The sequence below is a fragment of the Lingula anatina genome, unplaced genomic scaffold, assembly GCF_051362555.1.
Source record: "Lingula anatina isolate TDL-2025a unplaced genomic scaffold, LinAna3.0 unanchor82, whole genome shotgun sequence".
In the NCBI taxonomy this organism is placed as follows: domain Eukaryota; kingdom Metazoa; phylum Brachiopoda; class Lingulata; order Lingulida; family Lingulidae; genus Lingula; species Lingula anatina.
The window spans coordinates 246,879-273,863 of NW_028257603.1; the positions used below are offsets into that span (position 1 = coordinate 246,879).

Below are 26,985 nucleotides of genomic sequence, written 5' to 3' on the forward strand. Positions count from 1 at the left end.
TTCTTGTGTAAAGGTGTCTAATCGTTCACAATTTTTCTTGATAATTGTCACGAGGCAAATCATAGCGTCAAAATGGCGGACAAAGAAAAGACAGAAAAGGCGGCACAAATATCTTTGCCTCTGTCTAGGATTAAGACGATAATGAAGAGCTCCCCAGATGTTTCTAACATAAGCCAAGATTGCCTGTTTCTTATAGCAAAGGCAACAGTAAGTTTTACTTGTTTCATCAACTATCCATCGTAAAGTCATTACCAACCGTCCCTTTTCCGTTGTTGTTGACAGAGGCAGATCTTACTCAGTGAAACTAAAATTCACACAAAACGTCTTTCGAATACCGCACTAGTTGATCAAAACGTCAAAAATCCGATTTAAATCGATAAACCTAGTATTTTTGAATTAAATACACCCAATAAGAATAATGAGTCCACTCCAATGCTAAAGCTCCCAAATTCTTATTTCTCTTACCTCAACTCCTCAAGTCCCATGCTGATGAAACAGGAACAATTTTACTGTTGACAGCTCTTTGAACAATACAAAAATCGTAAAACCAATAATATTGCCATGTAATAATATCTTTTTATGTGTTAGCACACATACTAAATATCAGAAAAGTAAATAGAGGCTAACACATAAATCTTGGTGGAGCTGTGAATTGTAAATGCATTCAGACAAACCCATCATACTAGCTGGATCAATCCAACTCTTGTGGGAAATACTCCTTAAGTGCAATCAGTGTAATCAGCTTAAATGTCCGATATGCCTCCTCAAGTTGCTAGGGGTAATTAGCTAATTAACTACTAAGTAGCTACTCAAAGAGGCGTGTCAGACAATTAAGAATGCACTTTAGCGCTAATCTCCAGCAGAGTTGGATAGATCCATCTGGTAGGATGTTTGAATCTGAACTCAGTGGCCCCATTCAGATTGAAAGATCCGAATACCAACAGGTCCAAGGCTCAAATATGGCAGACCCTATATGAAAGGAAGACTGCCTAATCCCTGAAATGGGTTTTCCGCCTCTCAAATGCCATTACAGGATGAAGCGGCCTTATTTTCCTATATAGGGTCCACCATATTTGAGCCTTGGACCAGTTGATACTCGGATCTTTTATTATGAATGGCCCAATCTTCATGCCCTGTGTCCAGGTCTGACTATTTGTTGTTTACAGGAGCTGTTTGTGCAGGACCTGGCTGTAGAAACACTGAAGAGAAGCAGAGAGGAGAACAAAGTGGACTATAAAGACCTGGCTGAAATTGTGAACACAGATGATAATTTAGAATTTTTACATGGTAAGCATTGACAAGCATTATCTTTGATTTATCATACTGACCCTCTCAGCTTCCGCTCAGGGATCAGTTTTTATCTTTTATATATTTATTTGTTCATGGTCAGTAGATAAGTATCTTGTGACATTGTATTGAATTATAATAAAGCAATTTGGAAAAAATATATTGCTGGTATCACTTATGTGAGGTGTTTTGTTAGTTGTGGCAGCTTATTGTGCTAGCTGTTCATTTAGTTCTGGCAGCACAATATGTCTGTCGTTCTGTCAGTTCTGACAGCACATTTTGTTAGATGTTCTGCCTGCTGTGACACAATCCTGCCAATGCAGTGGTGACATTTTCTATCATTGCTTAAGAGGACAAAGAAACTTGCTACCATTTCTGTCAGGTACTAAGCAGGTTTATATGCGAGTTAGTGCTAAAACTCCCTTTTTCAGCCCTATGCTAAAACCGACTTAAATTGGCTACACAAAACAGGGTTGATTTGACTTGTTTTTAGTTAAATTTAGGACATTTTAAGAAAAAAAGTGATGAAAGAGTAGTGATTTGGCAAAGCAAAAAAAAAAAAAAAAACATTCCCAGTGCTACCCTAGATATGGGTATAATATAGCAATTAACCTGACTCTGATTAAGAATTGGTCCTGGAGTCAATGAGGTCACGTGAAGTCGGGCGCAGAATGAACAGATCTGATGGCCAGCAAGAATGGTTTCTAACAGATATATTAGGTATAAAATAACAAAGTTATTGACCTTACTTTGAGAAATGTTCCAAGAGTCAATGAGGTCACAGAGTTAGCAGATCTGATGTTGAACAATAATGGTTTCTAACAGGTATCTAATATACTGATATTAAAGTGTTTACACGAGGATCAATAGGTTGGAAGGTGTATTGATAGAGTGGAGAAATAATTCATAAAAAGAATCGATATTTTCCACACTCATATGGGATATCAATGGATTGTGTAAGATTAACTCGACCTCAGTAAAACATCTTAAACTGATTCGTAAAGTTGGATAACATGTGAAACCAGTCACACACGTATGTGGGCACGCACACAAGCACACACACATGCATGCTTGCAAATGCACACATTGATGATAGATAAATTAATTGATTAAACAATGAAAACAAAGAATAATCATTTGTTGTTTTTTTTTCTCCAAATTTCAGTAGATATAATGATGTACTAGTACTTTTTTTTTTTTTTTTGCCTGATAATGGTTTTAGCAAGAGAAAGAGACAGATCAGTGCGCACACCTACATTAAGTTTTGAGTTTGCTCTGGGCCTAAGATTTGCCCTTTATTGATGATTATAATTACAAAATTACACATTATTGATGCCTTCAGTAGTCTGTTCATATTCAGGAAATGGTGCTCCAAAAGGCTACTCTCATGATGTATAACATATTTGGTGTTTGAAAAAATATTGTTCTAATTGATTCAGCATTACAGTTTGCATTACATTCTCATTTGAAAGTTCTGTGTCTACTACCACAAAGTGTATAGAATAGCAAGCTAATGTAACTGCTATTGAATTTCTTTACCTTGACTTCTATTATTTGCATATGATTAGGATCTTAAATCTTGGAGCAAACGGAATAATATTTGATGTGGTACACTTCATGTCATTTTAAATGAGAAAATATGCAATTAATCCTTCTAACTAGGATTACCATACCTGGGGATAGTTGCATATGATATAATCTTATTGTGGATTTTCACTCTAAGTTTCCAAAGGGTTTTAATTTCTAAAGGGTTTTAGGTTGGCAATCAATTTCATGACATTATCGTTTGTGGATGAGGGAAACATTGTGGCATTTACTGTTAATGTTCTGGGGTTCAGCCCTTCCCCCCCCCAAATTTTTTTAAACCACCACATGTTGGATGGTTGTCAGATGTGTATAAGTGTCTTGCAATATTCTTATCTTTGAATTAATTATTTGTTGGTTTTCTAAGAAATTTTCAATTTTTGAAAAATGTAAGTCTTTAATTTTTAATTAACATGTTTGTCCCAGCTTCAGAGACTTATGTTAGTCTCTTTTTCAACCCACTGCAACTAGAACTTTCAATTTCTGCTTGATTGTTGCTGCAGTGTGACTTAATTGAGCTTTATCCCTTTTATTATGCTTTCACTTATCACACAGCAACCCATAATGCCAGCTTTAACACACGTTAGTGTTGATGTGTGTTTGTATGAAAAATATTGCTTCACTAAGGTGTTAATGGCACTGCTCTCAATCACTGACAATGTAGATTGATCTTGTACTGCAGGAAATGGTTATATAATTTTATGAGGTCTGTTTCATGTTGTTGTGTCAATGTGTTGAATGTTTAATGTCACTTGCTGCTTAATCTTAATGAAATGTGATGAACTTCTGTTAATGTATAATATAATGTGTACATTAAATCCAAGTTCATGGAATGGACAAGCAAGATTTATGAGTAGGAGAAAATTGTTTTTATTATTATTATTTTTTTTTTTTTTTTGCTCCAAGGAAAGTTTGTTTGGTGGGAAAACCTCATATAAATTACCTTTCATGATATCAGTGGTAACCATATTATTAAATTTTTTTCTTAATTTATTTATCTTTCAGATATCATACCTAGAAAAATATTAGCCAAGGAGTATTTATCTCAGCTCAATGGCGGTGCCTCCAGTGACGATGACGAAGATGTGGTGGTCCTAGACTGAGAAGTCTCCTAACGAAACCTTTTCCAGAGTCATAGAACTTACTAGTGACATGTCCTGATGTGGATATCATGGAGCTCATCTCAACTCATCAGCTGGCAAACTTCATGTAGTAGCACATGGGCTTGGACTAAAAATACCCGTAGATGGAATGCAGTATCATCATTGAGAATATTCATGGAACTCTCACCCAAAGCATCAGTCATGTCATTGCACAGTGTCTGTTTCGTGTTACTGAGACTAGAGATACCCAGGAATAAAACTGATTTCTTTACATCACTTGCCACATTGCCAGGTTTGGCAGGGAGAATAATCTTTAAGAAAAAATGGGTTTTAGTTGTGGAATGATTCTGCCATAGCAGAAATACACAAGTTTACTCTTAACCTACATGAAAACCTTGAAGCAAAAACAGCATTGAAGATATTTATGAATTTTTATATTTATGAGTTTTTATACCCTTAAGTTCTACTGCAGTACTGATGTACTCGTAATGCTGGGATCCATAGCTATGAATAGTGGCAGTGCTCTTGCCCCAAACTGGCACAGTACACGTAATCCACATCATTTATTCATGTTGTTTTCCAGTCTGTTTGTGACAACATAGATTCTCAGACCATAGATTCTCAGACCGAATGTGATGTAAAATATCCATGTGCATGTCCGAAAAGGAAGTCTGCGAAAAAAAAATGTTGCCATCTTTGCTGTCTTTGTCAGAGTATACGACATGATGTCATGATCTATTGTGTCTAGTTTAATAATGATAATGGTGATAATAAAGATAATGAATCATTATTGTTTATTTGGCACAAAAGGTACAGTTGTCTTTATTTTCAATATTCTTGATGATAATAATACAGGGAAATTTCTACCTTCGTGGCAAAAGTATAACATCTGTCAAATGAAGGTAGCGGTGTTTATTAGTTACGGCGATGACTCAGTTTTTTCAATGGGGAAGAATTATCAAATTTTCAGATACATGATTTCCAAATCATTAAAAAGCATAGTTCTACAAAGCATATGTGGTGCTTTTGCTGTATAGAATAACACTATAATGGAGCTTGCTTTTCCGTTTTTTTTTTTTTTTTTTTTTTTACAACCACTCAATCAGATTTTTCTCACTTTAAGAATTTATGACGAAAAATACACTATGTGTTAAATCACCAATTTTCCCCCTTAAAAAGATCAAGTCATTACTGTAATCCATAGAGCAAATATACCTGGCAAATACCAGTGAATAAACAATGGATGTAATAAAAGTAAACGCTCATTTTACAATGTGCTAAACACCATATTCACTGCAACGTGATAATCGTTGTTATGGTTCTTAGAAATGTCAGATGAGTTTTCACATCCTGTCGTGTAACATCAGGTGTGAAAGGAGCTAATTTTAGCCATAATCCCACAGAAAAAGCAGAGCTCCGTAACTCGAAAGCATCGCGAATAGCGATATCACCTTTAATTTCGAGGCTCTCATATGGGGCGAGTATGGGCGAGTTATGGAATCGAGACGCTTGCGCTCAGTCGCAATTTGCGTTGCTTATGAGTTACGGGGCCCAGGACTGTTGTTTCAGAAAACTAGAAAAACACTAAGTTCAAACCACTTCCCAGGCAGCTCAGTTTCCATTATTTTTATTTTTAGTTATTGTGGACTAATTAATCAAACAAACTAATTAAACAAAAGAATCTTCGTTCCGATACCGGGAATCGAACCCGGGCCGCCTGGGTGAAAACCAGGAATCCTAACCACTAGACCATATCGGAGCTCATATTCAAAGTGGATTTGTACCACATAATAAAACTGAGGGTCTGTTCGTTACGGAAGCAAATACGCACAGCAGTTAGGGAAGCAAATACGCACAACTGCTGGCATAGAATTTTCTTTAAAACTGCAGAGAGTGGAAATTTAATTGCAATCCCTATAGAGAAGTTTTCTATTATTTCAAAAGTACGTGATCACTAGCCTCTGATATCACAGGGTCTATAGAAAAGTTTACAAAATCGAAGGAGAGATACCATAATTTGTGATTTACTACAAGCGAGACCTTTGACTCACAGAGTACGTGACCAGTAGGCCTACAGCGCAGCGATTTGGTCAACAGCGGCTGGGAGTTTCAAGCAAACGCCTCTCTCCTTAATTTAGTTTAAGAATGGACCTTTGTTAAAAAAAAGAGAAAGAGAGAAAACATATAAGAAGGAAAGAGACAGAAAAAACGCCCCAAGGACCATCTGAACTGACCCAGCAATGAAACTGAATTTTGACATTTAAATCCAACTTAATCATTATCTATTTGTATCGAACAATGAAGGCTACTGAGTATCATCGACAGCTTCCATCTGGTGACAGTAATATGTTTCCTAAAAAATTATGACATATCTTATTTCAAAAACATAACTGTTGAGACAAAAAGAACAACGAACTCGAGACAATTGTTCAACGCGTCTTTGTTGAAGAACGCCTGGTCGATATCAAGGGCCACTTTGTTGTATAAATATCTTTATTGATACTCCGGTTTTTATCATAATTCTATGTAATCATCTATTTCTGTAAAGGTAATCCTAATAAAGAAATATCAGTGACGCCACAAGTATTTTGGAGACAATGATCTAAAGTTTTCTCTATTCAACAACAAAATCAATTTGATGGTATCATAGGATGTTACCATGGCAACCAAAGGAGTGCTTATCAAAGCTATATCACAGATAAGTTAAGCAATTAGCGCATTACACTTTTTACCCATAAATCATTACCTTAGTGCTTCCCCATTGTTTAACATTTTGGAACGAGGAGCTGCACGACTTTTGGCTAGAAATGAACAGACGTGAAAAAGCTGTCCGACGGGCCAAAAATAAAAAAGAGAGACAAGGGCTTTTTAAATTGTTTCGCGAGGCACAACATGTGTTCGACAGAAAGTTTAGATTCTTCGAAAGAAAAGACAGATTAGAGAGGTCTACCAACATTGAAGAGTTGCATGCTAGAGACCCTAAGCAATTTTGGCAACAAGTGAACAGGTTAGGTCCTCGTAAAAACAAAACCATCCCATTAGAAGTTTATGTTGATGGAAACGTTACCACTGATAAAAACACTGTAATAAATAAATGGAGGGATGATTTCCAAATGCTGTACAATAACTATGGGAATAATGAGCCTAGGAAAGACAAACACAAGGCTGACATACAAAATAGTAATATTCTGAAAGAGCAATACATGATAGATCCTCTGTACGAAAGTAATGGGATGTTGAATATAAACATCGATATTAGTGAAATAGTTCGTGTAATAGCCAAAATGAAAAAAGGAAAAGCACCTGGAGTAGACATGCTGCCCAACGAAGTGTACAAATGTGATAATGCTATTAAAGTTATGCATAAATTATTTCAGTTATGCTTGGATTCAGGAAAGATTCCCTCAGTATGGCGGAAGGCAATTATTTGCCCTATTCCAAAGGACAGTAAATTGGATCAGAGGGTTCCTCTGAATTATAGAGGAATTAGTTTATTATGTTGCTCAGCAAAAATGTACACGAGTCTTTTAAACGATAGATTAACTGAGTTTTTTGACAACAGAAATGTTCTAGTAGATGAGCAGAACGGTTTTCGCAGGGATAGGTCTTGTCAAGATCATATATTTGCCTTGGATTCTATCATAAGAAATAGACTTAATGTTGCATTATCAACCTTTTGTGCTTTCATAGACTTTCATAAAGCATTTGATTGCATCGACAGAGATTATTTAATGTACAAATTATTGAGATCTGGTATAGATGGTAAAGTATACTGGGCTATTAGAAACATATATGCATTTACAGAAGCTTGTGTTAAGGTAGGAGACATGCAATCTAATTGGTTCAATACTGAATATGGTGTAAGACAAGGTGATAATCTATCACCAACCCTATTTGCCTTATATATTAATGATTTAGCGCAAGAGATAAAACGGATCTCGAAAGGTGTTGAAGTAGGAAAAAACGTTGTAGATATATTATTATATGCAGATGATGTGGTATTTATTGCTCCTACGGAGGAAAACTTGCAAGCTATGCTTGATAAGCTAAGTGAGTGGTCTTATAAATGGAGTTTATTTGTTAACCAAAAGAAAACAAAAATCGTACATTTTAGAAAACCAGGTGTTGAAAGGAGTAACTTTCAGTTTAATTGCGGTGGAGTGCCACTTGATTATGAAAAGTCTTATAAATATCTTGGAGTTACCTTAGTAGAGACACTTAATTATAGTACAAATGCAGATGTGATGTCTCATGCTGCAGGTAGGGCACTGGGTTCCATAGTAGCTAAGTATAAACATCAAGGATATATGGGGTATTCCACGTACACAAAGCTTTTTGATTCTTGTGTTAGTCCCATTCTAGAATATGCAGCAGGTGTTTGGGGATATAATGAATATAAGCAGCTAGATAAAATTCAGTTTAGAGCCGCCAGGGTATTTCTTGGGGTGCACAGATTTACTCCTCTTCTGGCCATAGAAGGAGATATAGGTTGGATGAATACTAAATATAAAAGATGGTTGCACCTTATAAGATTGTGGAACAGACTTTTGAGCATGAGTGACGATAGGATTACAAAACAAATTTTCATTAGAGATTATGACTTGGCAAAAGAGGGTAACATTAATTGGTGTGCTCATGTCTCTCGAGTTTTAGCTGTTTGTGAAATGGAGCATTTGTTTAATGATTTAGTTTATTGTGATGTTGGCGTTATAAAGAACATATTATTTAAATTGCAGGAGAGAGCCTGGAAAGAAGCAGTATTAAAAAAACCAAAGTTAAGGGTCTACAGAAAACTTAAAGAAAATTTATCTGTGGAAAATTATGTTAAGTACAATTTAAAAGCTGCGGAAAGATCGATTACGGCCCAGTTTAGATCAGGGGTTCTTCCATTACATGTAGAAACGGGCCGCTTTGTTAACAGAAAATTAGATGACAGACTATGTTTTCTTTGTAACACACAAAAAGTAGAAGATGAGTATCATTTTTTATTTGATTGTCCAATTTATAAAGATTTAAGAAAAAAATGGTTTGAAAAAGTAAAAGTGGGTGATCTTATCTTTCATGACCTGGAAGTGGTTAAGGAGAGACCTCAAGTGCTTTTTACAGATTTTCATAGAAGCACAGCGAGGTTTCTCTTTAACTGCTTTCAGGTCAGAAAGAAGCTTCTATATAACTAATGTTTGGTAACCGGTGACTCTGTAAGCCCATAGGGCTGGGCCGTTACTTATATATTCACATTATTGTATTATATTTGTATATATTCGGCATTGTCACAGAAATAAATCAATTTAACTATTTAACTGTTTAATCAATATGTAAAGGAAACAGCTGACAAAACTTATAAAACAAAGAAGTTATGCTTTGATGTAGTTTCAATGGCTCTTATTTTAAGGCAAAAAACCTAAAGCCTTTCTTTCAGGAACAATCGTTAGAAATATTAAATAAACGCCTTCCAGAGATAGCCATACAGAATCCATTACCGAATACTTCTACGCTGAAATACAATTTCACATCTTTCATAAGAACTGTTCGAATAATTTATTATAACAAACATTGAGCAATTAGTAAAAGCGAGTATGCCTTTTCGCAACGATAAAACACTGTGTGCAATACATTTATGTATAAAGCTGAGACATTGTCCATAACATAATTTTGTCCATAACATGATTTAGCACACACCTCCTCCTGGGGTTAAAGGGATAATAACTCTTCGTTTTGGCCAAAAAAATGAATTTTCCTGGAGTAAACAACAATTTTCCCATACTTACAAATGGTTAATGAATCCATTTTTACATTCAAAGTGAGTCCCTGGTTTTTTCTAAAAAGATTGGTTTTTTGTTAAAATCTCTTAAGAGATTTTAACAGAGTATAGCCATCAATGGAGGTCACGTGATCTAAAGACAAGCTCAGATATCAGAATAATAGCTACAACTACCGTTTTTGTGTTAAAACAGAATATATTATATTTCTATGAGTTATTCACAATGTTTTTATTGTGAAATATAGATCTCACACGAAGAGTTATTATCCCTTTAAGTAGAATGTAGAAAAGCTGGTGATTATACGAGCTCGTTGGAAACAAGAGGAGGCATGTTTAGAGGCGGATTTAGAGATATTTTCTGACGGTCTTCCAAATTAACTTTGTCGATCCATCCTCCATTTTTGACCGTCTTACGACAGAAAAAATAAAAAAACCGTCAATGTAAACTTGAACATCTGACTGTCTTCTGGAAGACCCAGAAGACTGCTTAAATCTGCCCCTGATGTTATTTCTGTTAATCTGTTTGCATTCAGCAAGAACCCCACATAGAGTTTGTGCGCAGTAGCTGATGCAACCTAACTCATTCTGAACGCCCCTAAGTGATTTAAGTCCCAGGAGACACTTAATGTAAGTGTTTTTTGTACTGATTGAACTAGCGGTGTACAGGGAATGTATCATTGTCACCGTAATGCACAACAAGACAGATTAAGCTCTCAGCATGAATAGTGTTTTCTGTATGTTCCCGGTGCTGCATCATTTATCATCTTGTTTATTATGAAAAAAATCCCTCATCTGTAACGACTCAATACTCCTTGTCATTCCTCTGGCGACGTGAAAACTATACATCTTTCATTACCATCCATTTCTATTACCAGTGTAATGAATGGCATATTCATTCCATAATCATATCCTCTGAGTCTGATGTTTACCGCACTTCCAGGTAGAATTATTATTTTCTATGGCATTTCCAGTGTAAAAAAAGAATATTGGTCTTTCTGTGACGTCAGATAAATAAGTCCCGGAAAGCCGTACCTGTAAAATGGACAACCGTTCTGCGGCATGTACAAATCCGTACCATGGCACAATAGCACGGTGTGTCGTGGCGAAGAAACCAAGTCCCGCCCCTATCACTATGGCAACATGTCAAGTCACGAGCTGTGACCAGTTTTATCTTAGCCAATCGGTATGTTGTATCATGCAACCATCGCATGACGTCAGGCCTTTGGCTGGCTGCTGTGTCTGCGCATGCGTTCAGTGTCTCATAGTTCATACTCGTTGGCAATGCTTTCCATGAGTTCCTCTTCCGTGACGTCATATTTTAGAATTCTGAAACAAAACAAACAAATTATGATTATCAGTTAAAGATGACAAGTCATCGTTTTAAAACAGCAATTTTACAGAAACTTTAAGATAAAAATATTAGTTTAATATAATAAATTAATTGTCTTCATGTACCTGTCGAGTCATAAAAAAGGTATGAGGGAACTCAATTTCAAGAAGCGTCTCCTAGAAATTAGACCATATTTTTTCTGTGCAATCAATTTCATAGCAGTTGATATTAATATTCCATGTTTACCATACGTGTCTATTAATTCTATACCGTAAGACAGTAGACTCTCCGCATGATTGCAATCGATATTAATTAATCGGAATTAATCTGCAAGTAGAAGTTTTGTTCTTGGCGACACAGTCGATAACTTGCATAATAGAGCGCGTTTTCGGGACAGCCTTTGTATTAGTAACGTGTCTTTGTGTTTAGGTATATTTAAGCATAGCATGCCTTTTAAAAAGAAGGAAATCAAGGTCCAAAATCTTATGAATAAAAGAATCACTCTCTGGAGAAACAAATAAGACTAGCTCTAGATTTAATGGGCGATATCAGTCATTATTAAGGCACGCTGCATGCAAACAACTACGCTAAAGACTTTCTTCGGAAGGCAATTATATCCCCGGTACATTCTCTTTTACACATTGGTGTGTATTTCACATCGAAGGAAGCGAAGTTAAAACCAGTTGTCTCTCCTTTTTGGCTTTTGCGAATAGCTTATGTTAGTAACAAGTTGAGGTTGACAAGGATGGGTAAGGAATTCATAGACTATATTTGCAATTTAAAGTTGGATTGTACACGCCCTTGAAGAGAGTGATAAAAGTGACCAAATCACATTATGGCATTTTCCACTAAAACATAAACGCCGAATACAATGATTAAAACATCAGATCAATCAACTTTTTATAAATGGTTCAATGCAACTAAGTTTAGATATTAAAATTTTGAGCTCCCATGAGATAGAGTCCTTGCGGATGTGATAGTTTTGAGTTTTGGGAAATAAAAATTCTGAGTGTGCGTTAGGATATGTGAGTGTTCTTTCTTTTTTTGGCAATAAACCTGGCATCACCGGTGTGACGTCATATTGACATTTCTGCATGACGTGTCAGATTTGTTTAAATTTGTGTTGTTCTGGGTGCTAACATTGCGACCTATGGTGCTAACAGTGGGGATCGATCCCTTCTAATGGAATATTGAGATAACTCTGGTGTTCACTGGAGCAGAGCGAAACTACATTAATAAATCTGGACCCTTACGTCACCGCGTAGACTCTGTTGGGAAATCAAAGCGTTTTTCGTACATGACGGCGTCAGAACAGTGGGACCAGTAAAGTGTGATTCGATATGCAAAGTAGTGTTCGATGTGTTTTGTAGCAATCTTACTGTTAATTTATTTAATTCATTTTAACATTTTCACAGATACATCAGCCGACAGGCAAACTACTGAAACTGAAGTGGGTGATATCCAGGCATAGCGAATTCGACGCCTGGTGATTATATTATAACCAAAATGGCGCCGGTGTGACAGGAATGGTAGTGCACTAAGAACCCCTTTACTAAGTTCCCTTTACTTTGTACAGGTGATATTTGTCCCATATACTAACCCCGATACTCCCTCACCTGAGCAAAGTATATGGGATCCCTGACTTTCATTTCTAGGACTACTATTTCTGGTACACCAGTCCTTGTGGCACATCCCACTATATGGTCGAGCGTGCCGTGAGACGTTTAATGGCATCGTGCAATTCCCATAATTCTTAGATGAATTAATAACGATGTTTACATGTACTTACTTGGAAGATTTTGTGGACATGTTCAATGGATCCGTTTCTGGTTGCACATCTGTCTCTTCTGAAACAGAATAAAAGATGACGTTTTACATTGTACATTTGACCGTTCGAACAGTGATCGTGTTACAAGATCCCCCAGCAAGTGTGTGTGTGTGTGTGTGTGTGTGTGTGTGAGAGAGAGAGAGAGAGAGAGAGAGAGAGAGTGGCGACGACGGCAATTAATGTTCCAACATTATTAAAATAGAATAAAGAAACATTAGACATCGATATTGTAAATTGGAATAAGAATGAAATATCAATAAATGCAGCTGTAATGATTTTCATTTAGACAGAAAAAATATAAAGACTAAATTCCGTTATGCATATCTTTCGAGCAAGGCTGTATTACAACTGTCAGTCCTGGTATAGACGTTGCATTGATTACAGAAAGTTTAACGTCGATTTCAGCGGGATCGCTTTACAGAAAACTGATTATCCAATTACAGAGGTCGCCTTGATACAATTCACAGGGCAACTGATCGACCGATCAAGAGTAGTAGACAAAAAACACATTAATTTTGTCAACTGAGATTGGGTCATTCCGAAATAGTTCTATTCAGTACTAACCCTATGTATGAACCCAAGTCTCTTGAGGGAAATAAGCGTTTGACATACGTCAAAGGCCTACATAACGACACCAATGTGAGTGCAACGAGAGCACGTGCCCTTAACTTAATGAAAGGCACACCGTGACATAACATCAATATCAGAGACTTCACATCGATAAGACAGTCTCGATTACGTATTGACGACTGAGATGGTGAGAGATCTTTCCTCACAGACGAGGACATTCCTATGAGGAACGCCCACAGATACTGAGTTTAAGGGGATTTAAACTTGTCAGTAGTCTAACGGAAGAAAGTGCAGGGGTGGAGTAGTGTGGGGTGATGTGAAGTGGGTGGAGGTGAGGGGGTCCTAGGTGGGGTGGAGTGGAGTGGGGTGGGTGGGGTCGAGGGGAGTATACTAGGGTGGCGTGGGGAGGGGTGGGGTGAAGTGGAGTGGAGGGGAGGGGAGTGACGTGGGAGGGGGGAGGAGAGTGGGGTAGAGTAGGGTTAGGAGGGGTGTAGGGAAGTGGGTGGAATAGCGTGGATAGGACTGAGGAGGGTTAAGTTAAGGGGGGTGGGTTGAGTGGAGTGATATGGGGTGGGTGGTAGTGGAGTAGATTGGTGTGGGGTGGATAAAGGGGAGTGGGGTTGAGCGGTGCCCTCCGTGGCCTGTCATTCCTAAAAAAACGGACCACCCTTTCTACCCTGTGGTCAACTTACCGTGTGACGGTTCAGTGGCCACTGCTTCGTCCTCCTTGTTGTCAGTCACATCCTGGAAATAAGTGAATCACAGCTTTAACCTCTGTTTTATAATGTAGATGAACCGTTCAAGCAAACTGCCTGTTCCAAAATGGTGTCTAAAAAGCTTTTATTTAACTACTGCATATTTTTAATAGTAAACAGTATTCTAATTGGCGTCTGTTATCTTTTTACTCTTTGCCAGACTTATTTCATTTTATTTCATTGTTTTGTTTTGAGATGGTAATATGATTTCAGTTTTATATGTATTTCATAATATATAAGACTAAATAGACCATTATTATTATTATTATTATTATTATTATTATTATTATTATGTAAACCATTGATGTTCCAGCGATAAAGGTAAAATAACACCTTTGCATTTCTGGTCCAAATATTTTTTCCACACACTAATCCTTTTTTTCCGAATTCCCGCACCTACAAAACGGCATCTTAGCAAAAAAAAAAAAAAAAAAAAAAAAAACTTTCGCATGTTGCGTGAAACACTTTTGTGTAATTTCTATAACATTCCGTTACCATGACTACTGATCAAGTCACTCGCAGCTTACTAACAAGAAGCAAATATTGATATAAATGTCTTACCACTGTCGTCTTATTCACTGCTTTGAATTTGTTGGGATCGAAGCCATCTGTTTCTTTCTGAAATAGAAAAGGAAAAAGGTTAACAAGTGCACCAAAAATATTGTATTATTTATAAATAACCGAATAAAAGGATCAACTGTAACCAAAGAACTGACTAATGTTATTTCGGGAAACAGGTACTGTTAAATGCAGAAAAGAGTCACTTAAAGGTGGAGTACGTTATACATCTTTAATATACTTCGACTGATGCATTACAAATACATCACCAGTTTCTTTTAAGTGGGCTGACGAAAGGAACTTCATTAATTATTGCTTAAAATGGCAAGTAGAAAAATAGCTAAATTGTCTGTGAGTGTTTAATTATTTTATCGACACTTGGATTCTTTACATTGACTACGGGTGGAGTGATCCGAAATTAAGATACTTAAGACTTTGTACGGCAGAAAATGTGGAGTTGACAACGTTCTTCAAGGAGAAGCCTCAAAATGTACCCAAAACAAATTTTCAGCTTAAAAAAGTCGGCTGCAAAATCCAAAAACTCGTCAATTTCCAAGATCCCCCAAAGTAACGGGACGCCACCATACTTGAGCAATGTTTCTGCCCAACATGGCGTACATTTAACAGGAAAACAGCCGGAATCCCTTGGGTAACGAACTAATCTACGTTTGGTTTCTGCAGCCTACGTGTTTTGAATGGGTTTCAGTCTCATCACGGGAGATAAAACATCTATCGAACACGCAGACCGAGTTATTGTACAAGCGCTTCTGAAACAGAAATCCTTACAACGGCCGGCATGAATAAAACATTGTGCTGTGTAATAACGTTGAGAAGTACTCGGCCTCCAAATTCAATACTGTTAATGACATAATGCTTTAATGAGAAATATCTTGGTTTATTTTAGGACACAGACAACATACATTAGTGGATGCTATGGTGCCAAGGGTGGAAAGCCGACAGAGTAATCGGCCAGGGAAATTCTGTCGGGGAGGAGGGGAGGGGGGAGGGGGTATTGAGCCCAGGTCGCCTTTCATTCATCTACCCAGGATCTTGTTGTCTATCCAGCCAAGTGTTCTCATAAACTGTATTTCTGACATAAGAGAAGTAATTGCCATATTTTAAAGCACTGCATGTTTATTGTATGGTCTCATAGTGGTTATCAATTCCTAGTTTTCACTCAGGCAACACAGTTTGGCTTGAGGTGAAAAGAAGATTAACATTATTATTATTACTAAAATACCAAGAAGGAACCGCTTGACTAGAACTGTGCAGAAACAGCACGAGGAATTGTTCCATTGTTCCTAGCACCCAATCTTCGCAGACAGATTCCCGGATGTGCATTTTTACAGTGACGGATCTGTCATGATTCTGCAGAGAGAACATCTAATTTTGGAGAAACTGGGAATTTTTCACTCTAATTCTTGATGGGTGCCACTAGTCGCGGTCGCTGCTCCCTTCGAATGGTCTAACACCCCATTCTCATAGATTAGATCGACCTACATTGGATCGACCTAACTCCCTGGGGGTTCACGCTAAATAGCTGTCAGCCGGGCGGACACGAAAGTTAATTACCCCTTAAAGCTTGTAGTAGGCGGGGACGGACACTTAAGGGGGATTATCTGACAGTAATCTAGTGAGACTCCCCGCGGTGATAGATCGATCTAAAAGTTGTGAGAACAGAGCCTAAGACCACTATTGTTCAATAAGTCAACTTCCATCATCAGTTATAATAACAAACTGCCCAGGCCACACAAACTGTGTACACGACATCTTACACCTCACTTTAGTGGCATTGCCTTTCTATCCAGTGGCTAGTATTACATGTATCTAAATATTCCGGCCCAATATATTCTGCTTTGTAGACTGAATCAATAGAATTTTGGACGAACAATTTCCGCAACACTATATGGCCAAACTGTGTATACATTACAGGTGCCGGTGTAGAGTTTCACTAACAAGGATTTGTCAACACATTTAGCCTTACTCAGATCATCAATGGGAAACGGCGTTAGCCATTTAGCTTTCTCTGCATACACATCAAAGTTATGGAAATATATAGAAGTATAATGTTTCAGTTGCACATTTTCGCTAATCACTGGTGTCAATTTTCTTATTGTTAACTGTTTTAGCAGGTAAACTCAATCTTTTTTACTTACTTTCCACCTAGTATCCATAAAAATGTTGTTACCAGGAAGTTTTATAAATTTGCAAAAATCTTATTCATAGTGAAGAAAACCAAACTTGGATTATTCTTTAAATTATGACAAACGTAACACAGGCTTGACCATTATAAATATCTTCACAATGACTCGAGTTTATTAACTTCATAATTCATAACCTGGTCACTCTTTATATTTCTCCCTTTGCCTGTTAAAACCTGGATTATTCTTTAGATTATAGGAATCGTAACACAGGCTTGACCTTCATAAATATCACTTCACGAACTCGAGTGTATTAACTTCATAATTCATAACCTGGTCACTCTTTATATTTCTCTGTTTACCTGTAAAAGTAGCAGGATAGAAGCATTGCGTAGCCATGCATGGCGCGTGTCGGGTTACCTATTTTTTAGGGCGCACTTGTTACAAGAAGGGTTCAGGAGGTTATCCGTTTAACATCAACTCGCGGTATTCACGTAATACACCTGTTCACTTCTAACTGTTTGAAAAGATTAAATAGAGACGTTGATAGCTTGTATTTTGTGCACGGTATTTTCAAAAAGTAGAATTAAACTGGGTCTTGTCGTGAAACTCGCCGTGATTAACGATTTGTTTGTGCCGGCAATTGTAGCAACTGTCGCGTTCGTTTTTATCTAGGCTCCATTGAAATATATAGGGGTCGTAGTTTAACTTGGCACCCACCAAAGGAAAAAACGGGGCATCCACCAAAGAAAAAAGAAAAAAAATCGGGGATTTGTTGCAGGTGGGATTGGGGTTGGAGATGGTGGGGGGGGGGGGGGGGGGTATTCCAGCAGTCTCGGGGATATCTTTGTATGAGATACACCTATTCGTACTCTTGGCGGCTCCCAAACTTTACATAAATCCTACATTGTGTCCAATCTCTCTCTCTTTCTCTCTCTCTCTCTCTCTCTCTCATATATGGGTGGGGATTACTATAAACACTCTATCCCCCACTCCCCTTGAGTGCCCCCCCCCCCCAATCCTGACCGCACTCAAACTGCCACTTTTACTCCCACTGGGCAAACCACCGACAAACTGGTCATACCGGAGAAGTATCGATATTCCATTCCTCCGGGTTCCGAACCAACACCGTCTTTTCTCGTCCCAGAGCGAACGCCACGGTGTCGTGTTGCTGCTGTTTCCTCAGTCTATCGGCGTATTTCTCTGGGTACTCCTCCGTATTGGAGGAGTGAAACTCGTTCAGAATCAGATCCTCCTGTTCTTGCTGGCTTAACGCCGTGTGCTCGTGTCTCAATAATCCATCTGATGTGTCTCTACTGATCCCGCTATCTAGCGTCGACCTACTGCCCCTCTTAGGGGGCATTTTGTCGTAGTCTCTAGAAATTGTTCTGTCCAGTTCCTCCTTTAAACTGCCCACCTCGTCCTCTTCACGGACGCGCCTGTCCTCGTGGTTGATTTGATTTTCGGTCCTCTCCACTCTCCTCTGCTCCTTGAGGTTCTGCTGATTTTGGTTCACGTCTTTCATGTTGTTTTGGGGTACTTGTTTCTTGGCGCTACTCTGCCTCGACGTACTAGAGCCAGAACCCATATCTCTGTAGATTCTAGATCCCTGTTGCTTATTTTTCGTATCCTTATTGTCTCTACTGGCTACAGTTAATGTCAGTTAGTATCCTCTTCCACAGTGATCACTGTTATAACGGTGTCCTCTCAGGGAAGAAATAGCCGTGTTCCTTACGGCGTCGCCATAGTGGTAAGATCCACACTGTTTTCGGTCTTCTTTCACAACTGATTCTTACGTTTCGGATCACCTCGTTAATACATGTCACCTGTAGCTACCTGAACACAGGGTGTGGACGTTTGGTGCAGGATCTAACTGTCTTCTGGCGCTCACCTGGGGCCCATTTGATTGATCTGGTTCGTGCCTCGTACTGACACAAGTCACCGTTAATCTGCGTCAATGTACACGGTGACACTACCCCCTCCACATCATTCGGTGTCTGTCAATCTTTTCAGATTGTTTCCAGTTTAGCTACGACTTTCCTTAGGTATCAGCGCAAAGTGAAAAGTAATAAGTGTATCGTGCTTTTTCTCTGCCACCTACGTTATTCAGTGACACTGCACTGTGGAGTGTTGCCTCGGGACCAGCTGAATGGCAATCGATTCACGGATTGTGTGTTTAATCACCACTACTTAATCCACGGGTTCACAAAGGGGGGCACCGCGTCGTAATTATGTAAACATTACGCGTTTGTTTCTTTTCATTTCCACGGCCACGCTCCAGCAGGGAAACACGGCCAAATGTATTGTGGCTATCGGTCAGTCCAGTGAACGATGTAGCTAGGATATTGACCTGCTAAATCTGTTTGTTAATTTGGCATCTTCTTGATTTTTGCTCATAGGCGGGGAGAGAGCTAGAGCACTATGTAAACTACAAATGATGTTTATTTCGCTTTACACAATGCATTAAGCACTCGCCAAACAATAAGCCATACGCCTTCAGTTCATAGACGTTATTGAACGTCTTCCAGTGAACTGAGTACGTTGATTTATTGCTTGTGCGCAGTTAAAAAGTCTTTAATGTGTATTCTGCTTTCTAAGCACCCTGTAGAGCCGCTCCCCCTCAATCCATCCACCCCGGGGACACGAGCGTGAATGAATGCTGTCTCTTTAACTAATCGATCACGTCAACGTTTACATTGGGAGCCCCGATTTCCACGGGTATCGACATGGGATCAAAGGCGAGATTGTTGGCATGTCGTTGCCAGAGGCAGCTATGTAATCAAATGAAAAGAAACGCTCCACGGTCTTTGAGTGAGACATTAAATACGGTGACATTAAATACAATCGATCCACAAATAGAACCAGTTGTGGTGGTCATAATAAACCCAGTCAACAAAAAACAGTGTGGTTTTCAGATGTGGTGTGTTTCTGTGATGATAAGAATGTAATCAAAACGATCGGCAAACATTAAGCCGTGTATGGTTACCTGAGTTGTGTAGCAACAGTTTTCATGGAATTAAGCGGTCTTCTACGTTTTTGCACTAACTTAATTGAACTTTAACGCTGAAGTGAAAATCAGCGGCAGTAATTAATATAAGTGATAATTTTTATTGAGAATCCCCTATAATTATTGACGGAGAACGTTCGCACATTGCAAAATTGGTAAAAATACCTCTCTTTGGAAGAGTGCAAAAATTAGTGTGGTATTGTTAACTGGGTATGAAGACAAGTTGGCTGCTTTATGCCATGCAATTAATTGAATTCAGGCCCAGAGCATTTTTAGGTACCCAAAAGGAAGACCTGGAGCTGCAGAAACGCCAAATTGGACCCCTTTAATTCCACTGGGCTCTGTATTAAGCCAAGTGTAAACACGCCGCGGGGATTTGTTGTTAAAGTCAACTAGATACAGAAACATTAACATGGCGTTGCTGTTTAGATTGTGACCATGCATTTTTCGAGCAATTCTTTTTTATTTCTTTTCCATTGGAGTATTTAAAATTTAATTTGAACACACATTTCACAATAAAGAACGCAAGTTAACAACAGCTGTACCAGTACAAACAGAGGTGCTTGAAATGTTACACCTGTGCATACCTGGAAAAAAAAAATTTCTAACTTTTTGCGACTTTACACTGAATTAAGAAACGTATATGATATACATTCACCCAAACATATGTTATTCCAGTGATTTATAAAATATAATAATAATTATTATCATTATTAATATATCTGGAAAACCGAAAAACGGTTGGATGGATACATAGACATGAAAGGACATTCAGATAAAATTACTGAATAATAAAGATAAAAACATTGCTAAATATTAAAACCACTATAAATTTCGACTTCATAACATAAAACAGATTAAACAAATTAAAGTTTGATTTATTCCCCTGCTTAGATACTATTCATAATGTTTCTGCAGAAGATTGCGATAGCGAAGCACAACACATCCATTTTATACTAGACCACTTACTTTGTATGTGTGAACGAGAGAATGACTGCAGTCATCTCTCTCTCTCTCTCTCTCTCTCTCTCTCTCTCTCTCTCACACACACACACACACACACACACACACACACACACACAAAGCATGATATCTTTATGCAATCGAATGTGATTTCTGAGGATGGTGTTGTCACCATGCTTCTTTCTGGAAAACTGCTCTTTGTGAAACTGCGCTGGGGAATAAACAGGTTAATTATGCACTAGGCTGTCTGTGTTGTCTCGTAGGATATCGGAACGAGTGGAATGTTGAAGTGTGGAAGACGGCCCAATTTTCAGTGGCGGTTTTAAGGGGGGGGGGGTCAGGGGGGTCCTGACCCTCCCTTCGATTTTTGAAAAAAATCACACCAATGTTCTCCTCCTGAAATAAAATTTTGACCAGCTGAATCATACTTCTAAACCGTACTAAATGGCACCGTTCGCCCTCTAAAATACCAAAAATTTTTCGGGCCCTTTAGCGGGCCCCGAACCCCACGCCGAGAGGGTGGGGGTGGGGGTGGGGGGTGGAGGGTCGACTTCGCATCCCCGAAACCCCCTTCAAATAATCCTGGCTCCGCCCCTGTTATTTACATGTTAAATAGATGGATCAAAGTAGTGAGAGAGTTTTCATATATTTTAATATTGCCAGTGTAATCTGTGTTGCTACATCTCAGCTGTTACATCCAATATATGTGTTTCTGTTAATGTGGCATCCACTGCAAGCTGTGTCACCAAGGTGGTGTTAGGTCTACCGGAGGTGACAGAGGTGCCTGTTTGCACACCGTGTAATTATGTTTGGTGGGGCAATAATAAATTTCTAAAAATACCTCGACCTTATGCTTTTTTTTGTCCTAAAAGGAATCAATATTTGAGAAAAGTTTTTAAAATCATTGGACAGGATGCGCAAAATATACTCGTATCTCATTGCAAGAAGAAACTTCAACCCTCAAATCTGTTATATCTCCCTTATATTCCAAGCTTCTTCGAGGAATTCCCTTTCTCAATCTTTAGGTCGGTATATTGGCTAATGTAAAACTCCAAAGTTAGTGTTCAACTCCAAAGCATGCCATGACATTCTAACAGTACAGACAAGCAACCACGCCCCGCGTCTTAGGAAACAGCTGCGACTGAGAAATCGCATACTTCTAGACCGTAATATGAACGTTTTAGCCGTCGGTGAATTAACGACAGGCTATTTTGTGATGCATCAAAGATTCGTAGTTATAAAATTCCCCCAAAATCGTTATCTCCTGTTCTTCTTTAAAAAAATGTATAAATTACGTGCTTTAAACAAGCCATTTCAGAGAGAGACGGCGTTGGTGATATGACCTGCGCGAATATTGTGAACCGTACGGTAATTACTAATTATGAGAGCACACCTGTGTTCTATAACGAGTGTGGGCAGCGCCCAATAGACCTATAATACGTCACAGGGACGGCATCCTTGTGTCAACCAGATCTAAAAGGCGAATCAAAATGACATCGTAGAGAGACATACAAACTACTCTTGGTGATTTAAAGTGAAAAAGTTACACCCGGACTACCGTATATACAAGACGAGGATGACCGAGGTAAGTGAGATAGAAACTGTAAGTATGCGTTTGTTCCAAATGATCTTGTCTGTTTGATGCTAACTGCTTATTTTTATTAACGATGTTACATTGTTTCTGCTGAATAAAACCATGAATTATAAAAAGACATCCCAAACGGCCCAATATTACAGAATACGTGAAAATGATTATTTATTATGATAATTCTGACACCTTTTACAAATTTTAGAACCCGCGTCTAATATATGAAATTAGCAACTAACGACTGGAAGCAACTAACGGCTGAAAGAGTGAAAATGAGACAGACTTGTAAATGATATTGATACATTATTTTCTATACTAGCACAATTTATTAGGTCTGAAAATAGGTTCTCAATCTCGAAGAAAAGTGTCATTTCTTCTCAATATTTGTTTTTAAGGTTTTGATCTACCTTGTCACCTTGGCTTGCTTGCTATGGGCACCAACAAAAGGTAATGAATGCAAAACTAAACAGAAAACATTATAGTAACAAGTAACTACCATGTATGAAAGACTGCACTGTCCTGACGAGCGTATCATTCGATTCGTTAAATTATAATAATAATAACAAACTATATTGGTTACATAAATATACGTACTTCATCAATGTCCCAATATATTGCAGTTTCCTCAATTTTCAACAATTTATGTATGCATGTACGGTATTCACAGTAAAGTCAGGCAGATAAGTTGACAATTTTCTGATTACCAGTATTATCCATTTAATTGTTCTCCTTCCAGCCGACAAGAAAATATTCTGTTACTACAGCAGTTTTGCCCAGTCCAGGCAGGGCATGGCGCGCTTCCTTCCTGAGGATATAAACCCTCAGTTGTGTACGCACGTGCTGTTTGCCTTCGTGGATGTGTCCCCCGACGGAAGAAATCTGAAGCCTTCCAATCGAAATCACATATCACGTGGGGGGAAGCCAGGTGAGGACTGGGGTGGCGGAGGGTAAGGGGGATGGGTGGGAGGGGGGAAATGTTCTGGAATGGAGGTATAATAATGCCAAAGTTTTTTTGGCAAGAACGCCCTTGTAAGTGTCATGCGATTGCTTACAGCTTGTCATAGGTGGGGTAGAAAAAAGATGCATGTAAGTAACGAGAAGAGATCATGTCAATTACAGAGGAAATAATTTTGACGTCATATTCGTCACATAGGTGTGACGTAACTGTCATATGCAAATGAGAGCCAATGTATTTATTGTCCTGACTAAAAGCATCTTTAAAGTTATTTCACTGCGTTAATTTAAAACCACATATATCCCACAAAGTTTCAAACGCAACTGTCTTGGTGAGACAAACGTTTTTATCAGTTGTAATAATTTTGCACAAAAAATGGCTCCTTAATGGTACCTTAAAAAAGCAAACGCACGGGAGCCTATTTTCATCCACTGCAACAAAACCAAGCTTTATTAAGCCGACACACCCCCTCCTAGGTCTGTATGAGAGAACCGTAGCACTGAAACAAAGGAACCCGGACCTGAAGGTGCTCCTGGCCGTGGGTGGCTGGGCCCAGGGCTCCAAGCAGTTCGTCCCCATGATGTCCAGCGTAGAGAACAGACAGGCCTGGGTGAGAAACGTGGTCAGATATCTCCGGAAGTACGGCTTTGACGGCCTTGATATGGACTGGGAGTTCCCTGGCGCCAGGGGTAGTCCCCCAGAGGATAAACAGAGGTTTACAAAGCTAATGAAGGTAAGCTAGAGATAATTCCGAGAGGTTTTACGAAGACGACACAGACATACAATATTTGCAGAAATTATCTGAAAATTAAATTTATTATCAAAACTTTTAATGGACTGGCCACGTGCAAACGCCGTGCAAATCAGAAATCGCCACTGTTTGTACTATTGTACTTCTTTTTTGTTCTTTTACGCACATAGCATCTTATGATTGGTGGAATGTGCATAAGAAAACAATTTAGATTAGAATATTGTGACATCTTTACATTGTATCCAGGAACTGCAAGAGGCTTTCCGCAGTGAAGCCCAGATCTCGGGAAAGGATAAACTCCTCTTGACATTAGCGACAGCGGGCGGCATGTACTTTATTAGCAAGAGTTACGAACCGGAATTGCTCATACCGTAAGGCACATTATCGATAGTGTGATATGAAATCTTTTTTCTTCTCTTACACATTATGAAGTAAAAAATAAAAGCGTCTACAAGCGTCTATCCAGAGTCTCATATTTCTTGAAAGCTAGCCATTCGGTTTGTTAGCTACAAATAAACATTATGGCATAGCTAAGAACGTACTTCACTTATGATACCAGTATTAGAGCAGGTTCTGCAATAAAGAGAGAAAGAGAGAGGATTAATTACGAAAAGATGCATGCAAAGAGGTTAGATATCTTTTACAACGGATAAAAGTCGGTTGTAAAAAATATTACTTGCTCTGAAAAAATGCAAATGCCTGTATATAATTGTACAAAATATGTTATTTTCCCGGTAGCCACGTGGACTACTTCCTGCTTATGGCGTATAACTACCACGGGATGTGGGAGAAGTTCACGGGACATCACAGTGGGTTGTACCCCAGGGCGGACGAGAAGGACAGGGACAGGGAACTCAACCAGGTATTATTATCATTATCATCACTATCAGCGTTGAGGGCCTATAGTGTTTCAATGTTGGTTAATGGCCTCGACATACTTTTTCCAGTGTCTTTTATCTTAGGCTTCGAACTTCCAATTTAATTTCTTGAAATATTCGTCTGTCTCATCCCTCCATCTCTTACGTGCTCCCCCCCCTTTTGTTTCCTTGTCCGTATCGTGGGGTCCGTTTTGTCGGCCACATTGTCCATATATCATTCCTGATTCAAAAAGGTATACCATGTCAGAATAATGTCTTGAGATGTCAACGCTGGATTACAATGTCTATGTTGCACACACAATGTGTCATGCCCACTGTAGTAAAATAATGGTAAATATACGAATTGTAGCTATCTTTTAAAATAAGTTTCAACAACGATTTTTTCGCATTTTCCTTCATCTGTATTCCTTTTTTATACTACGCCTTAACATTATTTCATTCTTACTACTTATTTAAGCACAATGGCGCTTTTGCAGGGCAATTTAATCCCAATAATGTATATTACATATATTTATTGGCTTAATAAATCTTCGTCTTGTCTTATCTCAAACTGACTTCATCCATTCCAATTTTTACGAAGTATCCTTTGCTACACTTTTACATCAGCAAATCTAATCGAAATGTCGTCATAACAAAGTCTTTTTTTCATTAGCAATGGACAATTGAATTCTGGCTAGGGAAGGGAGCACGGAAAGAGCAAATAATTGTTGGCATAGCAACGTATTCCATGACCTTCACCCTCAGGGACCCCACCCAGCACGGGCTCATGGCGCCAGCTACCGGCGCGGGAGAAGGCGGGAAATACACACGTGAGCCTGGAGTTATGGCCTACTACGAGGTAATGACCACCTTCTGGTCAAAGTTTCTTGTAGCATGCATTCATATGTAAACCGATGATAAATTTTGTGTCCCAGAAAAGACCTTTCAATTTAAATCTTTTAAATCTTATTGCTTGCATGTATGGATACAGTATACAAAACATTGAGACTATATGAGGAATGTTTGATATGGTCCCGTATTCTGTTGGTCTTTATTGGTGTAACTTCAACACACAGCCACAAAAGATAAAATCCACCACTGACTTTCACGACACACTAAGATGCAATTCGAATCCATACCTTGTGTATATTGCTTCTTTTTTAATGCAGGAATATTATTGTCTTTATAACTAGCAATAGCCTGTTATTTTTCTGCCATTGTCAACTTTCAGATTTGCCAGAACCTAAGAAGCGGCAGGTGGAACCGTGCTTGGATCGCAGACCAGATGAGTCCATATTACTATGGTGACCGTCAGTGGGGCGGATATGACGACGTGGAGAGCGTAACTTATAAGGCATGTAGGCCACCTCTCTTTTTCCACTTTCTCTCTCTCTCTCTCTCTCTCTCTCAGTTTACATTCTTAGTTTACATTTTAACAGTAATGCTACCGTGCTGTTGGTAGGTACTTTCATACGAGCAATCTCGGCGTTGTGTGGCAGGGTTTCTTATTTCCGATTTTTACGGCGCTCATCACTTACATCCGATCATATTGGTTTTGTTGGCTTTGTGGTACAAACTTGTTGTTGTTCGGACACATGACGTGTACATTAGTTGCTGTTTATTGTACGGTAACATATACATTTATAACGTAATATTACATAATTATTTCCAGGCAGAAAATATCATGTCTAGAAATCTGGGAGGAGCTTTTGTTTGGTCGGTAGAAATGGATGACTTCAGTGGAAAAGGCTGTAACCAGGGACCCTACCCCCTTCTCACGAGAATAAACGAGATCTTACGTGGCCATTACAAAGTAGGTAAACTGTTCAATGAGAAAGGACCACAGGGCGCCCCCACATCAAGGCATGAGAACAGACTGCAGAGCATTTCAAAAGCAGAGTTGGGTTATGACACGCACGGACCTCATAGAGCACCCAGCACCCCTGG

At 38.7% G+C, this 26,985-nt stretch overlaps 3 protein-coding genes and 1 non-coding gene across 4 annotated transcripts; 2 read left to right on the forward strand and 2 right to left on the reverse strand.

Annotated features, from left to right (window-relative positions):
- The first annotated feature begins 21 nt into the window (after positions 1-21).
- LOC106176745 (chromatin accessibility complex protein 1) lies at positions 22-4,787 on the forward strand. Its single transcript, XM_086998318.1, has 3 exons — positions 22-207; positions 1,167-1,287; positions 3,877-4,787. Exons 1-3 carry the CDS (start codon positions 73-75, stop codon positions 3,972-3,974), a joined length of 354 nt encoding a protein of 117 aa, XP_086854444.1. The 5' UTR covers positions 22-72; the 3' UTR covers positions 3,975-4,787.
- Positions 4,788-5,661: 874 nt separating this feature from the next.
- Positions 5,662-5,733, reverse strand: Trnae-uuc (transfer RNA glutamic acid (anticodon UUC)). Its single transcript has one exon. It is a non-coding gene; the product is annotated as a tRNA-Glu (tRNA).
- Positions 5,734-7,240: 1,507 nt separating this feature from the next.
- Positions 7,241-19,470, reverse strand: LOC106176746 (uncharacterized). The gene is made up of 5 exons (XM_086998321.1): positions 18,002-19,470; positions 14,780-14,836; positions 14,156-14,207; positions 12,855-12,912; positions 7,241-11,061 (listed from the first exon to the last, which is right to left on the reverse strand). Exons 1-5 carry the CDS (start codon positions 18,503-18,505, stop codon positions 10,995-10,997), a joined length of 738 nt encoding a protein of 245 aa, XP_086854447.1. The 5' UTR covers positions 18,506-19,470; the 3' UTR covers positions 7,241-10,994.
- Positions 19,471-22,257: 2,787 nt separating this feature from the next.
- LOC106176742 (chitotriosidase-1-like) lies at positions 22,258-26,867 on the forward strand. The gene is made up of 9 exons (XM_086998329.1): positions 22,258-22,472; positions 22,871-22,922; positions 23,212-23,400; positions 23,907-24,163; positions 24,428-24,552; positions 24,920-25,043; positions 25,712-25,897; positions 26,270-26,396; positions 26,715-26,867. Coding segments are annotated over exons 1-9 (1,071 nt in total). The 5' UTR covers positions 22,258-22,463; the 3' UTR covers positions 26,717-26,867.
- The last annotated feature ends 118 nt before the right edge of the window (positions 26,868-26,985 follow it).

What these genes read in the sequence shown, in the direction of transcription:
- LOC106176745 (XM_086998318.1), top strand. Translation starts at nt 73, where the DNA reads ATGGCGGACAAAGAAAAGACAGAAAAGGCGGCACAAATATCTTTGCCT. An exon ending in TTCTTATAGCAAAGGCAACA is followed by an intron (nt 208 to 1,166) that starts GTAAGTTTTACT and finishes TGTTGTTTACAG; the next exon opens with GAGCTGTTTGTGCAGGACCT. An exon ending in TAATTTAGAATTTTTACATG is followed by an intron (nt 1,288 to 3,876) that starts GTAAGCATTGAC and finishes TTTATCTTTCAG; the next exon opens with ATATCATACCTAGAAAAATA.
- LOC106176746 (XM_086998321.1), bottom strand. Translation starts at nt 18,505, where the DNA reads ATGGGTTCTGGCTCTAGTACGTCGAGGCAGAGTAGCGCCAAGAAACAA. An exon ending in CAGTGAATAAGACGACAGTG is followed by an intron (nt 14,208 to 14,779) that starts GTAAGACATTTA and finishes ACTTATTTCCAG; the next exon opens with GATGTGACTGACAACAAGGA. An exon ending in GGCCACTGAACCGTCACACG is followed by an intron (nt 12,913 to 14,155) that starts GTAAGTTGACCA and finishes ATTCTGTTTCAG; the next exon opens with AAGAGACAGATGTGCAACCA.
- LOC106176742 (XM_086998329.1), top strand. An exon ending in ATCACGTGGGGGGAAGCCAG is followed by an intron (nt 23,401 to 23,906) that starts GTGAGGACTGGG and finishes ACCCCCTCCTAG; the next exon opens with GTCTGTATGAGAGAACCGTA. An exon ending in GGGACAGGGAACTCAACCAG is followed by an intron (nt 25,044 to 25,711) that starts GTATTATTATCA and finishes TTTTTTCATTAG; the next exon opens with CAATGGACAATTGAATTCTG.